The following is a 17,180-nucleotide window of genomic DNA, read 5'->3' as shown; positions in this document are numbered from 1 at the left end:
GACCGTGGCGATGAGCTTCGTAGTCTCCGTCTGATGATGTCTGCGATCGTGTTGGCATCATATTGATGTTTTTGCCGCTCTCTAACGGCGTCGACACAAACGCATCATGGACCGAGATAAACAAACCGTGCTGCTTTAGAGATTGGCCCTTTTAACAATGGGCACATAGCAACTACTAAAATGACCGTTTATCTTCTCTGTTACTGCAACCAACCGCCACACATGCCTTCACCATTTTGATTAATCAATGTTAACGATTGTCAGGAAGGTTTTTGGGTTCATTTACTAGGCGGTGATTCCTTTGACAAGCAGAAAAAGACGCAGTAATAGGAGGAATGTACGTAGCGGTAATATGTAAACACGATGAGCTGACGGACAATATGGTGGCACCAGTCAGGGGGGTGGAGTTGTGACGTCACGTGATTGGGGTCTATAACCTATTACATAACCACATTAAGCAAAAGAAATACAAAATAAAGAAGAAAAAAATAATGAAGTTTGCCGAGAGAAAAAAAGTATTATTTCTACCTTATTATTATTTATTATGATTTCTTCTTCCTGCCTGAAGAAGAGTGAGAAGTGGCGGCGCGGAAAAAAGTCTGCAGCGTCCCGATGCTCACTCATCGAATGGGATTTCATTGCATCTGTCTGGTGTCAATGACAAATAAATCTCTGAATCTGAATCTGGATTCATCCAAAGAGCATGATTGGACTAGTGAAGAAAATTAGTTCTTAGTTTGAATTGTGAATAGTTCCTTCACAGTTACTATTAAGAAATTAAAAAGATCATATATATGTTTTCTGTGGTCAATCAATGCCAAAAAAAACTGGGAGAGAGCTTTAAATCCGCGCTTTCGAGTCATGTTGAAGGCTCTTTATGTCAAATAATTCATTTTTATACGGTACTTTAAAGACACCACGTGATTGAACAGGCTGGAGTCAGTGGCGTGATCATAAAACGGTGAGCGTGCGTCTGATTGGTATAATGGAGTCATGTGGTTATTGTTGCGATGTCTCATTGGGGCAATTGGTAGAGCTACTCTTGGCATCACTTGCAAAAACATAATAAATCTAATATGTACAGGAAAAATGTAATGACTCTTGTGTAGCCCAAAGTAGGGGAGTAAGAGTAGCATTTTTTTCTTCACAAATGTAAACAAGTAAAAAGTATGGCTTAGTAAAACCACTCTTAGAAGTAAATTTTTCTTAAAAAGTTACTCAAGTAAATATAACAGAGTACATGTAATGTTTTACTACCCACCTCTGGTTATGACCTATAGACTGTATATATGTTGGATCGTTTCACCCCACATTTCTTTAACTTACATATTACACTGGACAATTAGACAATTGGACGGGAAACGTTTGGGGAGATCAAGTTTCTATCCAAGTGCACACCAGGTTTGCGCATGCCTGGTTTGAATGGAAAAAAAAAAAAAAAAAAAAAAAAAAAAACCCACAAGGATGAACTAGAAAAAAGCGTGAACTTTCATCCAATGTCAGTGACCACTGACTTGATCCTAAATGTTTGTTAGTAACATTTGTTTCCCCCAAATTGAAAGTAATTGAATCCAGCTTCAGAATCCAGTACTCTTAAAATCATGAATTATTGCAAAGGTATCACACTCTAAAAACATGCTGGTTAAGAGTGGTGTTTTGAGGTAAGCGTGTCTCATTTTATGCAATTGCAAACTACATATCGCAAAAAGCGTTCATATTGATGCAATACTAATACCGCTGAAATCTACAACCATGATTATACATTTAATGTCAAATAACTTAAAATTGTTTCCAATTGGTGTACTATTTTTACTGAAATTAATTAACTTTACAAATAAATAAATAAACAAACAAACAATAAAATATAGATAAATGTATAATCTCTGAATGCCTTTTTCAGAGTGTTGAATTTAACAGAAAAGCCTCTTGCTCCCTCTCTCTGTAGCTTTCTTAGATCTCAACACATGTATAATTCACAGCCAGTCTCCTGTTTCACGGTAGCTCACAAGCTGACAGTTCAATCCAGAAAATCAGTCATGGTGTATTGAATAATTGATATAATAACTGTTTTTAAATGCAATGCTACGCAATGATGTTTTTCAATAAAAGTCCATCATTTGAATCCATGTGAAGAGAGATGTACCATTCATTTGCTGGATGTCACAAAAACAAATGGAATTTATTATCAATTGGTGGGAGGTCGGTGTGTATGTGCATATGTATGCGTAAGATGATTTTTTTGAGGGTATAACTCATTTGTGTCAAAATCACTGTCCTAAGCACTCGCTTCCATTGACAGGCGCAAAAGCAATTTCCCACAGTGAGAGTTATGAAGAATTGACCTAATGTGAATGTAGGGTCAGTGGACATTCTCATTGAATATATGGAAGTTGTCATACCAGTCTAGCTTTGATAGATTGTGATGGAAATACATAATTTATGTACATATTGCAGCTGTCAGTCAGGATTCTCGTATTGCCAAATGTATCAGTTTCAGCACAACGAATGTTGGATGTACAATATGACTATAGTGTCTTTAAGTACAGAATACATGCTGAAAACTTACATATCTAAAATTGTCATGGACATTGCATTGTGAAGGAGATCAAGCCTTACACATGCACCCCCACCACAACACCCACCCACCCACACGTATACAGTATCTGTATATATATACACATATGTATATGTAACTGTGATAGATGTGGCAATACCAGCTAATGCCAACATAAGCACGAAGGAACACGAGAAGGTGGAGAAGTACTGAGGGCTGAAAGAGCAGTTGGAGCAAATGTGGAAGGTGAAGGTGGTGAAGTACTGAGTGCTGAAAGAGCAGTTGGAACGAATTTGGAAGGTGAAGGCTCGTGTGGTTCCCGTGGTAGTGGAAGCCCTCCGGGCAGTAACACCCAAACAGGGAGAAAGACTCCAGCAGATCCGAGGAACAACATCTGAAGCTTCAATCCAGAAGAGTGCTGTCCTAGGAACAGCTAAAATACTGTGCAGAACCCTCGAGTGCATATACTGTAGATATACTGTGTTATGTCCTCTGGTCTGATGTTGACTATGTGGGTTTAATTTCTTTCTAGGATTGTACATTGTTCATCCGTCCACAGGATATCGCTATTGTAACTCTGACTTTGCAGTTTTTCGTTGGTATTGCTGGGTGCGCTTGGCTTCCCCTAGTGGCGACTTGCTGTAAGCAGCAGGCAGAAAGAACCTTTTTATTTCAGTTGGAAAAGAGGCCTTGAGGTGTTAAGACGTTGCACACCTCCTCTGCACCATACATCGTTGGGAACCCTTGTCAAAACAAAATCTGTAAATTTGTACGTTTTAACAATGGGTTATTCGTGATTTTGGTGTGTCTATTCTGTTATTTTGTTGTTATTGATGTGGCGCGAACCCACGCGTTTTGTGCTAAGCTAAAGTAGCCACTTCATTTTATTAGCTCATAATGGAGCCAGTTTTCTGTTATTTACATAAACATGTTATTGTATAGAACCTTTTATTTTGTGTATAACATTGGTGTTTTATGTATGTTTCAGTTTCACCACACGCACACACACGTTCACACGAAGAAATAAATGAGAGGAAGGAGTTTGGGCCTCCATTTTTCTTTGTTGGTTTAGCTCGCTGCCGAAGTCGAGTAGCCATACGCTCAACTCTTTAGCTCGCTGCCGAAGTCGAGTAGCCATACGCTCAACTGAGGGCAGAAGATACCATATCAACAAGTTTTCTAAGCGAAACATGGGCGGCGCCATCTTTGATCATTTCTGCACCGAACGTCCGATTTAGACAGAACTACATGAAGCGCGGTTGAAGTAAGCAGTGTGTTGACAAAGTTAAAACTGCAAAATCAAACCCACGGAATCTCCAATAATGAGTTCAGCGTGACATAGATGAGTTGCCGAGACTTTCTGTCCTATGTGTGAACTGGAAGCACCTATATATATGGTTGGAAGTGGAATGTTTTGATCTGCGACCAGCTAGTAGCTACAATGTGCCAGTGTGGATCTACTTCGTCACACGCCCTAAATTGAAACCAGCTGCAGACAATAAGTTAAGAGCTTGCCTAAAACCTAAGGATTCTTCTAAAAGATTGTATGTTTGTTCTTATCACTTCGTTGATCATTTGTGGACAAAATTGAAACAACCTGTGTGTGCGCAGCCTCTATTAACGCTGGCCACTTGAGTGACCAAAATGAGGTGAAATTACAAATAGTATTACAGTTGCTCAGTGCAGAAGGGCTGACATGGATTTTGTTGTTACAAGGAAATACTACAAGGTATGTACGTGTCATGCCTTTTTGTTAAAAAGACAAAAGTAATTCATAAGTTAATAAGTTAGTTAAAATTCTATAAGTTAGTTCAAATGTAAATATTGTAGTCCAAAGAGTTCATCTAAAAATGATAGCGAGTGAGACCTCGCCTTTTCCAGCAAACGTGCATTTATGTTGAAAGCAAGAGCATCTGTCGCAATTAGCGATCTTTGTCGCCAGCCTTTTTTCCTCCTTCCAAGCATGTTTCTCAGCGCCTGCGAGGCTTAAAACATCGACGAACTTGCTCTGCCGGCTAAGCCTTGGCTAACCTTCGTCTTTGTGAGTTTTTAGTTGGTTTGTATGTTGAGTTTGAAGGAAAAATGTGTGTTTTGTTTATGGCGAACTTTTTCGTTATTCATTGATATGACTGGAGACATTGTGTTTGTGCTAAGCTACTCACACGTGCAAGATATTAATGTATAACATTTTGAATGTATTATTAATTTATATTTCGTATTGTATTTCAGTTACCGCATCACAACAACAACATACGTTATACACACAAATTGAGACCTCCATAAAATCAAGAAAAGTACGCCTTGTCTTTGGAGAGTTTCATTTATTGGTTCGCTGGCTGTATAGCAACACACGTGACGTGTTGTGAGGACAGCACAGTAAAAAGACGATTACTCAGCAGGCTCCAGCAGCACAGAGCTATATCGAGGCAACATGAGTCTCCGCTCAGGAAGAAGCTATCTGGGAGGTTACGACCAACAGACTGAAGATGAAGCAGCCCTCCAGCCACAAATCGACTCGGAAGACGAACTGGACGCCGGGACAGCCACAGATCGACTAGACCCTACAGTCCAGCCGTCGTCGATGGAGCAACGTTCTTCACCTCAACAGCGGTCTTCACCTCAACAGCGGCCTTCACCGCAGCGTCAGCCTTCACCTCGGCAGCAGCCTTCACCGCGGCGACAGCCTTCACCTCAACAGTGGTCTTCGCCTCGCCAACAACTTTCGCCTCAACAGTGGTCCTCGCCTCGACGACAGCCTTCACCTCCACGCAGCACTAGGTCCAGCGCTCCCAGTCGGCGGTCACACTCATCTTCATCGTCGGTTTTCTCAGCAACAAGGGCTTACGCCAAAGCTCAGGCAGCCAAGGCCCAACTTAGCTTTGCTGAAAAGGAAGCTAACATGATGAGGCAAAGAGCAGAATTAGAGGCTAGTCTCCACGTTCTGAAATGTGAAAAAGAAATAGCTGCAGCTGAAGCTGAAGCTGCAGCCTACGAAGAAGTAGAACGTCAGAGCGGGGAGTCAGACATAGAACCTCAAATTGAAAATGTGCCTTTGAATTCAATACAGCGCACTAGTGAATATGTTGAACAGCAACACAAATTATTAGTGTCATCAAAAACAGTAGTTAATAGCTCGGACATGCAAGTCACAAATGAACATGTCAGAGTTAAAGCCGAAACTTCGCACGTCTCAGAACCCACGATTCAGGGCGTCAAACACGAAATGAAAATAAATCAAAATATAAATAACACCCAATCTTTGAACCCACACGCTCATACGTTTCAACCGGCAAAAAACAACCAAATTGAACTAAATGGAGCAGCAGAGTTCGCTAAATATCTCATACGCAAAGAATTGGTCAGTACTGGTTTACTGCAATTTGATGATAAACCAGAAAACCTCCGAGCTTGGAAGGCGTCCTTCGTCAGCTCGACAAAAGATCTGAATTTGTCCGCTAGAGAGGAATTAGACTTACTAACAAAGTGGTTGGGGCCAAAATCAGCAGAACAAGCTAAAAGAATCCGCATAGTTCACACTCTTAATCCCGCTAAAGGTACAAAAATGATTTGGGAACGCCTCGAAGAGTGTTATGGATCCTCAGAAGCGATCGAAGATGCACTTCTAAAAAAGATAGAAGAGTTCCCAAGACTAACAAATAAAGATCCAACCAAGCTTAGAGAACTTGGTGACATCTTGTTAGAGTTAGAGTGGGCAAAATCAGACGGAACACTTCCAGGGCTTGCGTATCTTGACACGGCACGAGGGGTAAGGCAAATAGTTGAAAAACTCCCCTTTAATTTACAAGAAAGGTGGACAGTAGTGGGCTCACAATATAAAGACACTTACAGTGTGCCGTTTCCCCCTTTCTCAGTTTTCGTGCAGTTTGTACAGCAACAGGCGAAAATGCGAAATGATCCGAGCTTCGCCTTATACAACAGTAACGCTCAAACGTCCAGCCGCACAGAGAGGTCGACACCACACAATCGTAAATTTGCTGTGACAGTACACAGAACAGACGTTGCAATCGAAAATCAGAGTGGGCCTGACCAAAATAAAATAGAGGAGCCAGATCGGCAATGCCCAATTCACAAAAAGCCACATCCTCTCAAAAAATGCAAACTGTTTAGAGACAAGCCTATGGAAGAGCGCCGCGCCTTCCTCAAAGAGCATCGCATTTGTTATAGGTGTTGTGGCTCAGTACAACATGTTGCAAAAGATTGCAAGGTGGCAGTCAAGTGTGTTGAGTGCAACAGTCCTAACCACGTGTGGGCACTTCATCCAGGTCCCACTTCTGTTCCCAAAAATGACGTCTCAGAAAGTTCAGTTACTGAGCAGGAAACTGCAGTGCTTTCCATGTGTACGGAAGTATGCGGTCAAAATGAAAGCCCTCGCTCTTGCTCCAAAATCTGTTTAGTGAGAGCTTATCCAGAAGGCCAAAAACACAAAATGCTAAATATGTACGCAGTGATCGATGAACAAAGCAATAGGTCCCTGGCAAGAACAGAGTTCTTTAATTTGTTTGAAATCAAGGCCAAACCTGCTCCATACACCCTGAAAACATGTTCTGGAAAGGCAGAAACCTCAGGCAGAAGAGCAGCAAACTTCTTCATACAGTCAATGGATGGCAAAACTGACATCAAACTGCCTCCTTTGATTGAATGTGACTCAATACTCGATGACAGATCAGAAATACCATCACCTGAGATTGCAAAGCACCATCCTCATCTCTTCAGAATTGCAGACAAAATTCAACCCATTGATCACCACGCTCCAATCCTTCTACTCCTGGGAAGAGACGTTCTCAGGGTTCATAAGGTACGTGAGCAGATTAACGGGCCCAACAACGCTCCCTACGCCCAAAGACTGGATTTGGGTTGGGTTGTAGTGGGGGAGGTATGTTTAGGCAAGATTCACGGCAACACAGAGGTCAATGTTTACAAAACGCACATGTTGGACAATGGGCGCACAACCTTTCTTCAGCCATGTCCAAATGTCATTACTGTAAAAGAGGACCATAGTGTTGGGATTGAGCAAAACATACTGACAAGTACAAACAGAATGGACTCTGTAGACATCACAGACAAGCTAGGTCAATCTGTGTTTGACAGAGATGAATCAGATGACAAGGTAGCACTGTCCATAGATGACAAAACCTTCCTAACGATCATGAAGAACAACGTGAGCAAAAACAAAGAGAACAATTGGGTCGCTCCTTTGCCTTTCCGCAGACCAAGGAGGAGGCTTCCAAACAATAGAGATGCAACCCTGAAGCGTCTCTATTCACTTAAAAAGACTTTGGAAAAGAAACCAAAAATGAAAGAGCATTACATCCAATTTATGCAGAAAATGCTGGATAATGATCAAGCTGAACTTGCACCGCCTCTACCTGAAGGTAAAGAACACTGGTATTTGCCAACATTTGGCGTATATCACCCGCAGAAACCAGATCAAATTAGAGTCGTGTTCGATTCTAGTGCAGAGTGTGATGGTACGTCCCTTAACCAAGTGCTATTAAGTGGACCCGATCTGAACAATTCCCTGTTAGGTGTCTTGATGCGATTCCGGAAGGAACCAGTTGCCTTAACAGCGGACATTCAGCAAATGTTTTATTGCTTTGAGGTGTGCGAAGACCACAGGGACTATCTTCGCTACCTCTGGTTTAAAGACAATGACCTTACAAAAAATGTAGTGGAATACCGAATGAAAGTACATGTCTTCGGTAACAGTCCATCACCTGCTGTTGCCATTTACTGTATGCGCCGGGCAGCAGAGGAGGGTGAGCAAGAACACGGCACAGATGCTAGACAGTTTGTCGAGACACAGTTCTATGTTGACGATGGACTTACATCTGTTCCTACTCCAGAACATGCAATTGACCTGTTAACAAGAACAAAAAACTTGTTAGCAGAATCCAACCTGCACCTTCACAAAATTGCATCGAATTGCAGCTTGGTCATGGAAGCATTTCCTATGGAGGACCGTGCAAAGGAACTGAAACATCTGGACCTTGGAGTTGATCCCCTTCCAGTTCAGAAAAGCTTAGGACTTTGTTGGAATTTGGAAACTGACAGTTTCACTTATCGCGTATCCAATGAAACAAAACCATTCACACGCAGAGGAGTGCTATCGACCATCAATAGCCTCTATGACCCGTTAGGATTTGCTGCTCCTATAATCCTGCAGGGCAAGGCACTGCTCAGAGAACTGTCATGTGATGAGAAAGACTGGGACGCACATCTTCCCCCTGAAAAAGAGCAGTTGTGGATCTCGTGGAAAGACTCTTTGAATGCTCTTGAGGATCTGGAAATAAAAAGGTGCTATGGGCCAGGTTCAGTGAGTACTATGCAAAGTCATGATTTGTTTGTTTTCTCAGATGCATCAACTGTGGCGATAGGGGCAGCAGCTTACCTGCGCTCTGTGGACAGTCAAGGCCAATATCACGTAGGCTTCGTGATGGGAAAGTCTAAACTAGCTCCTCGTCCGGCACACACTGTTCCTCGGCTTGAACTTTGTGCTGCCGTGCTCGCAGTAGAGATGTACGAGTTAATCCGAGATGAGATGGACATTCAAATTCACAATGTCAAGTTTTTCACCGACAGCCGTATTGTGTTAGGATACATACATAATTCTTCGAAAAGATTCTACATGTATGTAGCCAACCGAGTCACACGAATTAGGAGATCTACACAACCAGAACAATGGTGCTACGTGCCAACAGAGTTAAACCCAGCAGATCAGGCGACTAGGTCACTCCAAGCTGCTGAACTCAAAAACAGTAACTGGTTCACCGGGCCAAAATTTCTGTATTCAAATGACTCGCCCAAAGTCAGTCAGTTCCCACTTGTCGAACCCGAAAATGACAAAGAAATGCGTCAAGAAGTAAAAACGCTTACTACCTCAGTACTAGAGTCAGAGCTTGGTTCAGAGCGCTTCAAAAGGTTCTCAAGCTGGACAACAGCATGCAAGGCAATATCCAGGCTCATTCAATTTGTTGCCCTCTTTAAGCAAAGAAAAGCAGGGTTTTCAAGTCACATAACAAGTATGGAAGAATTCACTCAAGCCAAAAATATCATTATAAGATCAGTCCAGCAGGATGCATACAGTGGGATCATTAAAAAAGTAAAACAGGGAAAAATGATTGGTTCAAGAAAAGAGACACTCATGAAACTTAACCCAGTTTTGGACAAGGATGGACTTTTGCGAATCGGTGGGCGCCTATCTTCTGCTGAACTTAATGAAGATGAAAAACACCCTCTGATCATCCCATCTTCCAGTCACGTAGCCACACTCCTAGTGCGACACTTCCACGAACAGTCTGCTCATCAGGGACGGCACATCACAGAAGGAGCTGTCCGTAGTGCTGGGTTCTGGATAGTGGGAGGTAAGCGGCTCGTTTCTTCTTTGATACACAACTGTGTCACCTGCCGCAAGTTGCGTGGCAAAATGCAGTTTCAGAAAATGGCTGATTTGCCTGCTGACCGAGTGACTCCAGAGCCCCCTTTCACAACAGTGGGCTTGGACGTGTTCGGGCCATGGACAATAGTTACACGTCGCATGAGAGGTGGCAGTGCACTAAGCAAACGGTGGGCTGTTATTTTCTCATGCATGACAACTAGGGCCGTACATATCGAGCTAATTGAAAGCATGTCAACTGACAGCTTTATAAATGCATTAAGGAGATTTTTTGCAGTTCGTGGGCCAGCTAAACTTTTGCGTTCAGACCGAGGAACTAATTTTGTTGGAGCTTGTAAAGAACTGGGCTTGGACACTGATAAGTCAGCTACAGGAAAGTTCCTTCAAGAGAAAGGATGTGCATGGACATTTAACCCACCTCATGCATCCCACATGGGAGGGTCTTGGGAACGTCTCATTGGGGTAGCTAGGCGCATCCTGGAAGCTATGTTGACAAAAAATGCTCAGACCAATCTATCTCATGAGATTTTAAGCACATTCATGGCTGAAGTGATGGCTATTATGAATGCAAGACCTCTAGTCCCAGTGTCCACAGATCCTGAGTCCCCAACAGTACTCACTCCAGCAATGCTACTAACTCAAAAGGCAAGTTCCGTTTCAGCTCCGTCCGGAAACTTTTCCCAGGGTCAGCTATATGGGAAACAATGGAAACGGGTCCAACATCTGGCGGACACGTTTTGGAAAAGATGGAAAATGGAATATTTGTCTAGCTTGCAAAAACGTTCAAAATGGACGAACAATCAACCGAATGTGAAAGAAGGAGATATTGTCCTGTTGAAAGATGCTCAAGCACACAGGAACGAATGGCCAATGGGACTGATAGTTAGAACTGTACCCAGCGGTGACAATAGGGTCCGCAAAGTTGAAGTGCGGATCGTGAGAGATGGCACAGCCAAAGTGTTCTTAAGACCTGTGTCAGAAATTGTTGTTTTACTTTCAGATATTAACTGAATACCACATGTGATGTCATATGTTTCTCGTTTAATAGTGATATAATGTAATTATATCAAGCGGGGAGTGTCATGCCTTTTTGTTAAAAAGACAAAAGTAATTCATAAGTTAATAAGTTAGTTAAAATTCTATAAGTTAGTTCAAATGTAAATATTGTAGTCCAAAGAGTTCATCTAAAAATGATAGCGAGTGAGACCTCGCCTTTTCCAGCAAACGTGCATTTATGTTGAAAGCAAGAGCATCTGTCGCAATTAGCGATCTTTGTCGCCAGCCTTTTTTCCTCCTTCCAAGCATGTTTCTCAGCGCCTGCGAGGCTTAAAACATCGACGAACTTGCTCTGCCGGCTAAGCCTTGGCTAACCTTCGTCTTTGTGAGTTTTTAGTTGGTTTGTATGTTGAGTTTGAAGGAAAAATGTGTGTTTTGTTTATGGCGAACTTTTTCGTTATTCATTGATATGACTGGAGACATTGTGTTTGTGCTAAGCTACTCACACGTGCAAGATATTAATGTATAACATTTTGAATGTATTATTAATTTATATTTCGTATTGTATTTCAGTTACCGCATCACAACAACAACATACGTTATACACACAAATTGAGACCTCCATAAAATCAAGAAAAGTACGCCTTGTCTTTGGAGAGTTTCATTTATTGGTTCGCTGGCTGTATAGCAACACACGTGACGTGTTGTGAGGACAGCACAGTACGTATAAACAAAAATAGTATGACATTATTTTTTTATTGCAGATATTGATCACAATAAAACATTTGGACAACATGATTCCATTTCTTGTTTTATTTAAAACGATTGGTGCATGTGCAAAACAGGTCAATAAATCACAATTTATAACATTACAAAAAAAAATTAACGAGGGTGGAGCATAATTCGAGTCTACCATCATCAAACTAGAACGCACTTAGTCTCGATATATGTTCATCGACGTTCAGTAAGTGTTGTTGTGAGGCACATTGAGTGCTCTTCCCTTGCCTAACAGCATTTTCCACAGTGGTCTTCCCTTGCCTAACAGCATTTTCCACCTGTAAACAAACGGACAACGCAAACACTTGCATTTATACTCTTAAAGTGCTGCACTTGTTCCGCCTTCATCTCCACACCTAAAGCTCCTCATTCCTCCCCTTGTTCCTCCCACTCTATTGTGCTGACATGAAAGGTGAGAACAGGGCCATGATAATTACCTGGTCGACAGCTGGTTATCCTACACTGCATTATCCTGCTAGCAGTCTTCGTTTGAGAGCAACACAGATCATGTCTAGGCAGCAACCATTCTCACATAGCAAAAAAGAAAGTTGATTGCTCACATAGCCACTTGTTCTCTGTCTTGTCTTTGTTGGCTGCCCTAATTCTCCCATGTCACTAAAACCGAAGCCAATTAGGAGGGTGGACTGACTTGAAAAGAAATGTCAGTGTGAAAGGGCAACAACGATGCTGCATTCAGAATATCAAAATGAGGTAAGGTGACCCAAGTGTTCTGAAGTTTTAGACAGCAAGGCTTTTCAGGTCAAAATGCAATTATTCTGTCATCAGTGGGGGTAATCTTTAGTAAGCTATATCATGTGCGTAGAAACAAATAATTTGGTTGTAAAGGAAAATGGTATGCAGTATATTGAGAATTATGGTGGTTTAACATCCCATCATGGATGTTTCCAATTTCATTTTGACTTCATCTGGATGATAATTCAAGTGACACGTATCATACATGACTCGGTTTATATTCAACGAACATATTAAAAAAAATGCATGCTTAGTGAGATGCATGTGAAAATGTTGTGGGAAAACATGAACTATTGTATGCAAATTCTGAAAAGTGCTTCAAACTCTTTTTATTTATTCTCTTTACATTGGTAATTGTCAATTGTGATACTTGTAAACAAAACACCTTGAACAGTACAATTTGAGAAATGAGTCCTTTTGGTGTTTTGTCAAAATTATAATGGAATATACAGTGAGGAACAGACGTATTTGCACCCCTTGTGATTTTGCAAGTTCACCTACTTAGAAAATGGGTAGAGGTCTGAAATTTCAATCTTACATGCAGTTCCACTCATAGAAACATAATGTAAAAAATCCAGACTTAAAATTGTATCATTTTAAAAATTAATTTCATTTATAATTTACTGAGGTTCATAAGTATTTGTACCCCTGAGAATCCGCAATAATTACGACACTCAAAGAGTTGTCAGTCTACCCTAAGAATGGTCCACCTTTACCCAATGAGTAAACACCCAGCCACCACCCCTTTGAGCCCATTATTGTCACCTGTGCACCCCACAGTCAATCATAATCCAACTGCTACCATGGGTAAGACCAGAGAGCTTTCGAAAAACACCAGAGAAAAAATTGTTGAGCTCCACAAACTTGGAAAATGCTATGGGACAATTGGATAGCAGCTTGGTGAGAATAAATCAGCAGTTGCAGCAATTGTTAGAAAATGGAAAAAGCTAAATATGACTGATAACCTACCTCGGACTGGGCTCCATTTAAAATATCTTCTCATGGGGCATCACTCATGATGAGAAAAGTGAGTGCTTAGCCTAGAACTACACGGCGGGGGCTGGTCAATGACCTGAAGAGAGCTGGATACACAATTTCAAAGGCTACTGTCAGTAGAACTAAAGTTTGCCATGGACCATCTCAATGATGCAGAGGGGTCATGGGAGAAAGTCAGATGTGGTCAGATGAGACCAAAGTAGGACTTTCAGTTGCAAACTTTACTCGTCATGTGTGGAGGAAAAATAAGGATGAGTACAATCCTAAGAACACCATCCCGACTGTGAAGTATGGGGGTGGAAACCTCATGCTTTGGGGCTGCTTTTTAGCAAAAGGGACAGGACGACTGTTCTGTATAAAGCAGAGGATGAATGGTGAAATATATCGTCACATTTTGAGCCACAACCTCCTTTCCCCAGTCAGAGACTTAAAGATGAGTCGTGGCTGGATCTTCCAACATGACAATGATCTGAAGCTCACAGCCAAACTGAGCAAGTAGTGGCTACATAAAAAGCATATCAAGGTTCTGGAGTGGCCTAGTTAGTCTCCAGACCTCAATCCAATAGAAAATCTCAGGATGGAGCTGTAACTTCCTGTTCCTCAACGACAGTCCCAAAACCTGACAGAGCAAGAGAGTATTTGTGTGGAGGAATGGGCCAAAATCCTTGTTTCCATTTGTGAAAACCTGGTGAAAAACTACAGAAAGCATCAAAGCAGAAAGCAAGCAAAGTAATTGCAAACAAAGGCTTTTTTGTTTTACTAAATATTATTTATTGATTGATTTATTTTTATTTATTTTCCCTTCAGGCGTGACAAATCCAAACAAACATACAGCATTTATATGTGTTTACAATTAATTCAACCCGAAAAGAAAAGGGCTGACGGGAGAAGCCGAAGCTTATTGAAACCCGTCCCCAGTATACCATATAGGACGCAGAAAATATCGAATATCAATTTTTGACATTCAGATTTCGTAGTGATTTAAAAAAAAAAAAAAAAAAAAAAAAAAAAAAGTTTTTTTTTTCGGTGTGCCTACGTGACGTTTATTTATTAACACTGATATTCTCAGGAGAGGGGTACAAATGCTTATGAGCCCCAGTAAATTACAAAGAAAGTATTGAAAAATCATACAATGTTGGTTACGGATTAAAAAATTTTTTTTTTTTTTTAGATTAGGTCCCTATAAGTGTAAATGCATCTATGACTGAAATTTCAGATGTCTACCTATTTCCTAAGTGGGTGAACCTGCAAAAACACAAAGGGTTCAAATACTTCTGCTCCCCACTACATGTGCATAAGACAGCATTTAAGCCATACACTTGCAGCTGGAGATATATAAATGTAATAGAATACAGATATATTGTGAGTTACGTTCGTATATGACATATTTTAAAATTACATTATTTACAAAAGGAGGCTTTTGATACAAGTTGACAACTATGCATAGTGAAAATTTTCCTACCAAATATTTGGTGATGCTTTTTCACAATAATTACAGTTACTTCATCATAAGTATAAGTATCAGTATAAAGAGGCTTTTTTGTATAGCACTGTATCTAGCATTATTTGAAAAGGATCATTTATTTAAATACAGTATTCTAAGTCACATGATTCAGAACCAGTTACATAAAGAGTAACTTTTTAACTTTTTGACAATTCGAAATTCTATTAATGTTATTGTGTACTGTATGAATTTGAACTAGCTTGATGCAAATGTAGTGGATTTAAGACAATTTATAACCAATTAAAATTGTAATAACATGATGACAGACGTGATTTTTGTCTCATAGTTTACACTTCAAGTTGAGTAAACATATTATTTGTATTGGTTTTTGAACAACATGTTACTAAAACTTACAAAGTAATAATTTAAGAATAGAAATGTTGTCCACTGCTGAGTTAAAGAATGAGCTTCAGTGCTAAATTGATTGGATGTGAAAATCGCAGTTGCTCTGTCTTCATGTAAATTAGTAATTGAATGCAGATTACCACTCAGAGATACTCTACAGGGGTGTGAGGTAGCGAGTTGAGTTGTCATGTCTCAGGTGTTTGGGAAACAGCTCTGGAAACACGGAGTCTCCAAGGTTATCCAGGTAAGCAAACAATTATGTTTCAAGTGGAAGACTGGCAGCAAAGCAATGTATGTAATGATATTGATTTTCGTAGTAAATTAAATTACCTTGTGGATTTAGTTAGTAAATTAGTTCAATCCTTTACTGTGTATTTAAAATGAACAAAAACAATACAAACAAACTTTTAACATACTGTATGTGTTATCTAATTACTTGTTTTTGCCAAAAAGTCATACCGGAATATATTTTAACAGTGCTTTTTTCACCTCAATCATGAAAGTGTCTGTTTGCTCAAGATTGTTAGTCTTACCATTCTTTGTCTCTGGGTTTTCATTTTTGCTCAACTGTTTTCTATATCTGCTGTATGAACAGAAAAAACGCACAAACACAATTTGTTTGCGCTTGCCGTTATAGGAATCTTTTACAGGCTTGTGCAATGTACATGTAAATTTGATTTTGGCCTCAGCTTGTTTTCATGTCACTACACTGCAGCTGTGTTGTTTGCCTGGGCTGTTCACACAATGGGCGGTATAGCAACAGAAAGAGTGTGGTGTTTGTTGCTTGTTGCAAAAAGGTCAGCCGGCAGTTGTTTAAGGTTCCCTCTTGTTGAGTTGTGTCACATTTTTGGAAGCATGTGGTGGTTGGGCAAGGCTGACATGTAATGTTCACATATGACAAAGCTGGTAGGGAGGCTGACATTTTATCATTTTATGTATTGTAAAATGTTATATAATTGCAGTCCAACTAAAACCAAACTACATGGATGTCGCTGCGCTTTTGAGGTGCATTGTTGTAAATGTCAAAAGGAATTGCCTGTGTATGGCTAATCAGGATTCACTTTTAACTAATTTACTTACGACTAGAAACAATTAGTGTAATTGTTTTTGTTTGTGTTTTTGTATTGCTATCATTCACATAATCTTTCCGTTATAATTCTGAACACTTTGTTCTGTTGAACTGCTCAGAGTATTTGTACCATGAAAAGCCAGTGGTTACTGAAAATTGACACTAGAATAAATCTGCAGTGGAAATTATTAACTATACGGTAACTGTATGGTTGCAAATATGCTACCTTTAAATGTCTCTACACGATTCGAAGCTTGAAGCAACACCATTCGCAATAAAGCCAATGTCAAAAGGACACAAATGAAATGGTAAAAGCGTGAACATCCTTTTCAAATGAATATTAAGTTTGTATTTTGTTAAAACAGTATCTAAAAATGTGTAATTCCCTCAGGTCCTTTACTTAAGATTTCATTCATTATTTTTCTGATTAGTGATCATCTCATAGACACTATACTAAATTTGATCGATCACCGGTTCATTATAATAAATTCTACCATCTTGAAGAAACTAAATTATTTCTAATTTATAAACCACAAGATGCCAATAAATTATTTATGAGATAGTTGCACCATCCTTGAGAGGAACTTTCAAAGTGTCGTTTGAGTAAGACACTTATCTCCAAACTGTTTTTGGGCAGAGTTCCCAGAGACAATTATCTGTTATTTCCTTTCTACATATTGCTCGGCGTAATATCAGAGGAAATATGTGCTGTGGGATCAGATACATAAATAAAAGGAATACAGAAGAGCATTAAGCCCTTGGCCCACTGATC

General features: G+C 40.2%; 2 protein-coding genes across 12 annotated transcripts in view; both read left to right on the top strand.

Moving 5' to 3' along the window:
- Positions 1-17,180, top strand: part of dnah5 (dynein, axonemal, heavy chain 5) — a 173,918-nt gene that overhangs the window by 1,476 nt on the left and 155,262 nt on the right. For 6 of the 11 annotated variants that reach the window (XM_057835036.1, XM_057835035.1, XM_057835046.1 and 3 more), the window contains exon 1: positions 15,510-15,583. The exons of 1 other annotated variant lie outside the window; for it this stretch is intronic. In XM_057835036.1, the coding sequence (XP_057691019.1) occupies positions 15,527-15,583 (57 nt within the window). In that variant the 5' untranslated portion in view covers positions 15,510-15,526. Of the gene's footprint in view, positions 1-11,244; positions 11,350-11,554; positions 11,685-12,305; positions 12,453-15,509; positions 15,584-17,180 lie in introns of those variants that run through there. 4 more of the 11 variants (XM_057835040.1, XM_057835041.1, XM_057835042.1 and 1 more) reach the window with 3 other exon arrangements.
- LOC130915198 (uncharacterized) lies at positions 4,293-10,982 on the top strand. Its single transcript, XM_057835049.1, has 2 exons — positions 4,293-4,595; positions 4,784-10,982. Exon 2 carries the CDS (start codon positions 4,986-4,988, stop codon positions 10,977-10,979), a length of 5,994 nt encoding a protein of 1,997 aa, XP_057691032.1. The 5' UTR covers positions 4,293-4,595; positions 4,784-4,985; the 3' UTR covers positions 10,980-10,982.

This window comes from Corythoichthys intestinalis, chromosome 4 (genome assembly GCF_030265065.1).
Source record: "Corythoichthys intestinalis isolate RoL2023-P3 chromosome 4, ASM3026506v1, whole genome shotgun sequence".
Classification (NCBI taxonomy): domain Eukaryota; kingdom Metazoa; phylum Chordata; class Actinopteri; order Syngnathiformes; family Syngnathidae; genus Corythoichthys; species Corythoichthys intestinalis.
The sequence above is the reverse complement of the archived record's forward strand: the minus strand, read 5'-3'. Positions and strand labels throughout refer to the sequence as shown.

Coding starts and splice junctions, on each gene's coding strand:
- LOC130915198 (XM_057835049.1), top strand. CDS start 4,986: ATGAGTCTCCGCTCAGGAAGAAGCTATCTGGGAGGTTACGACCAACAG.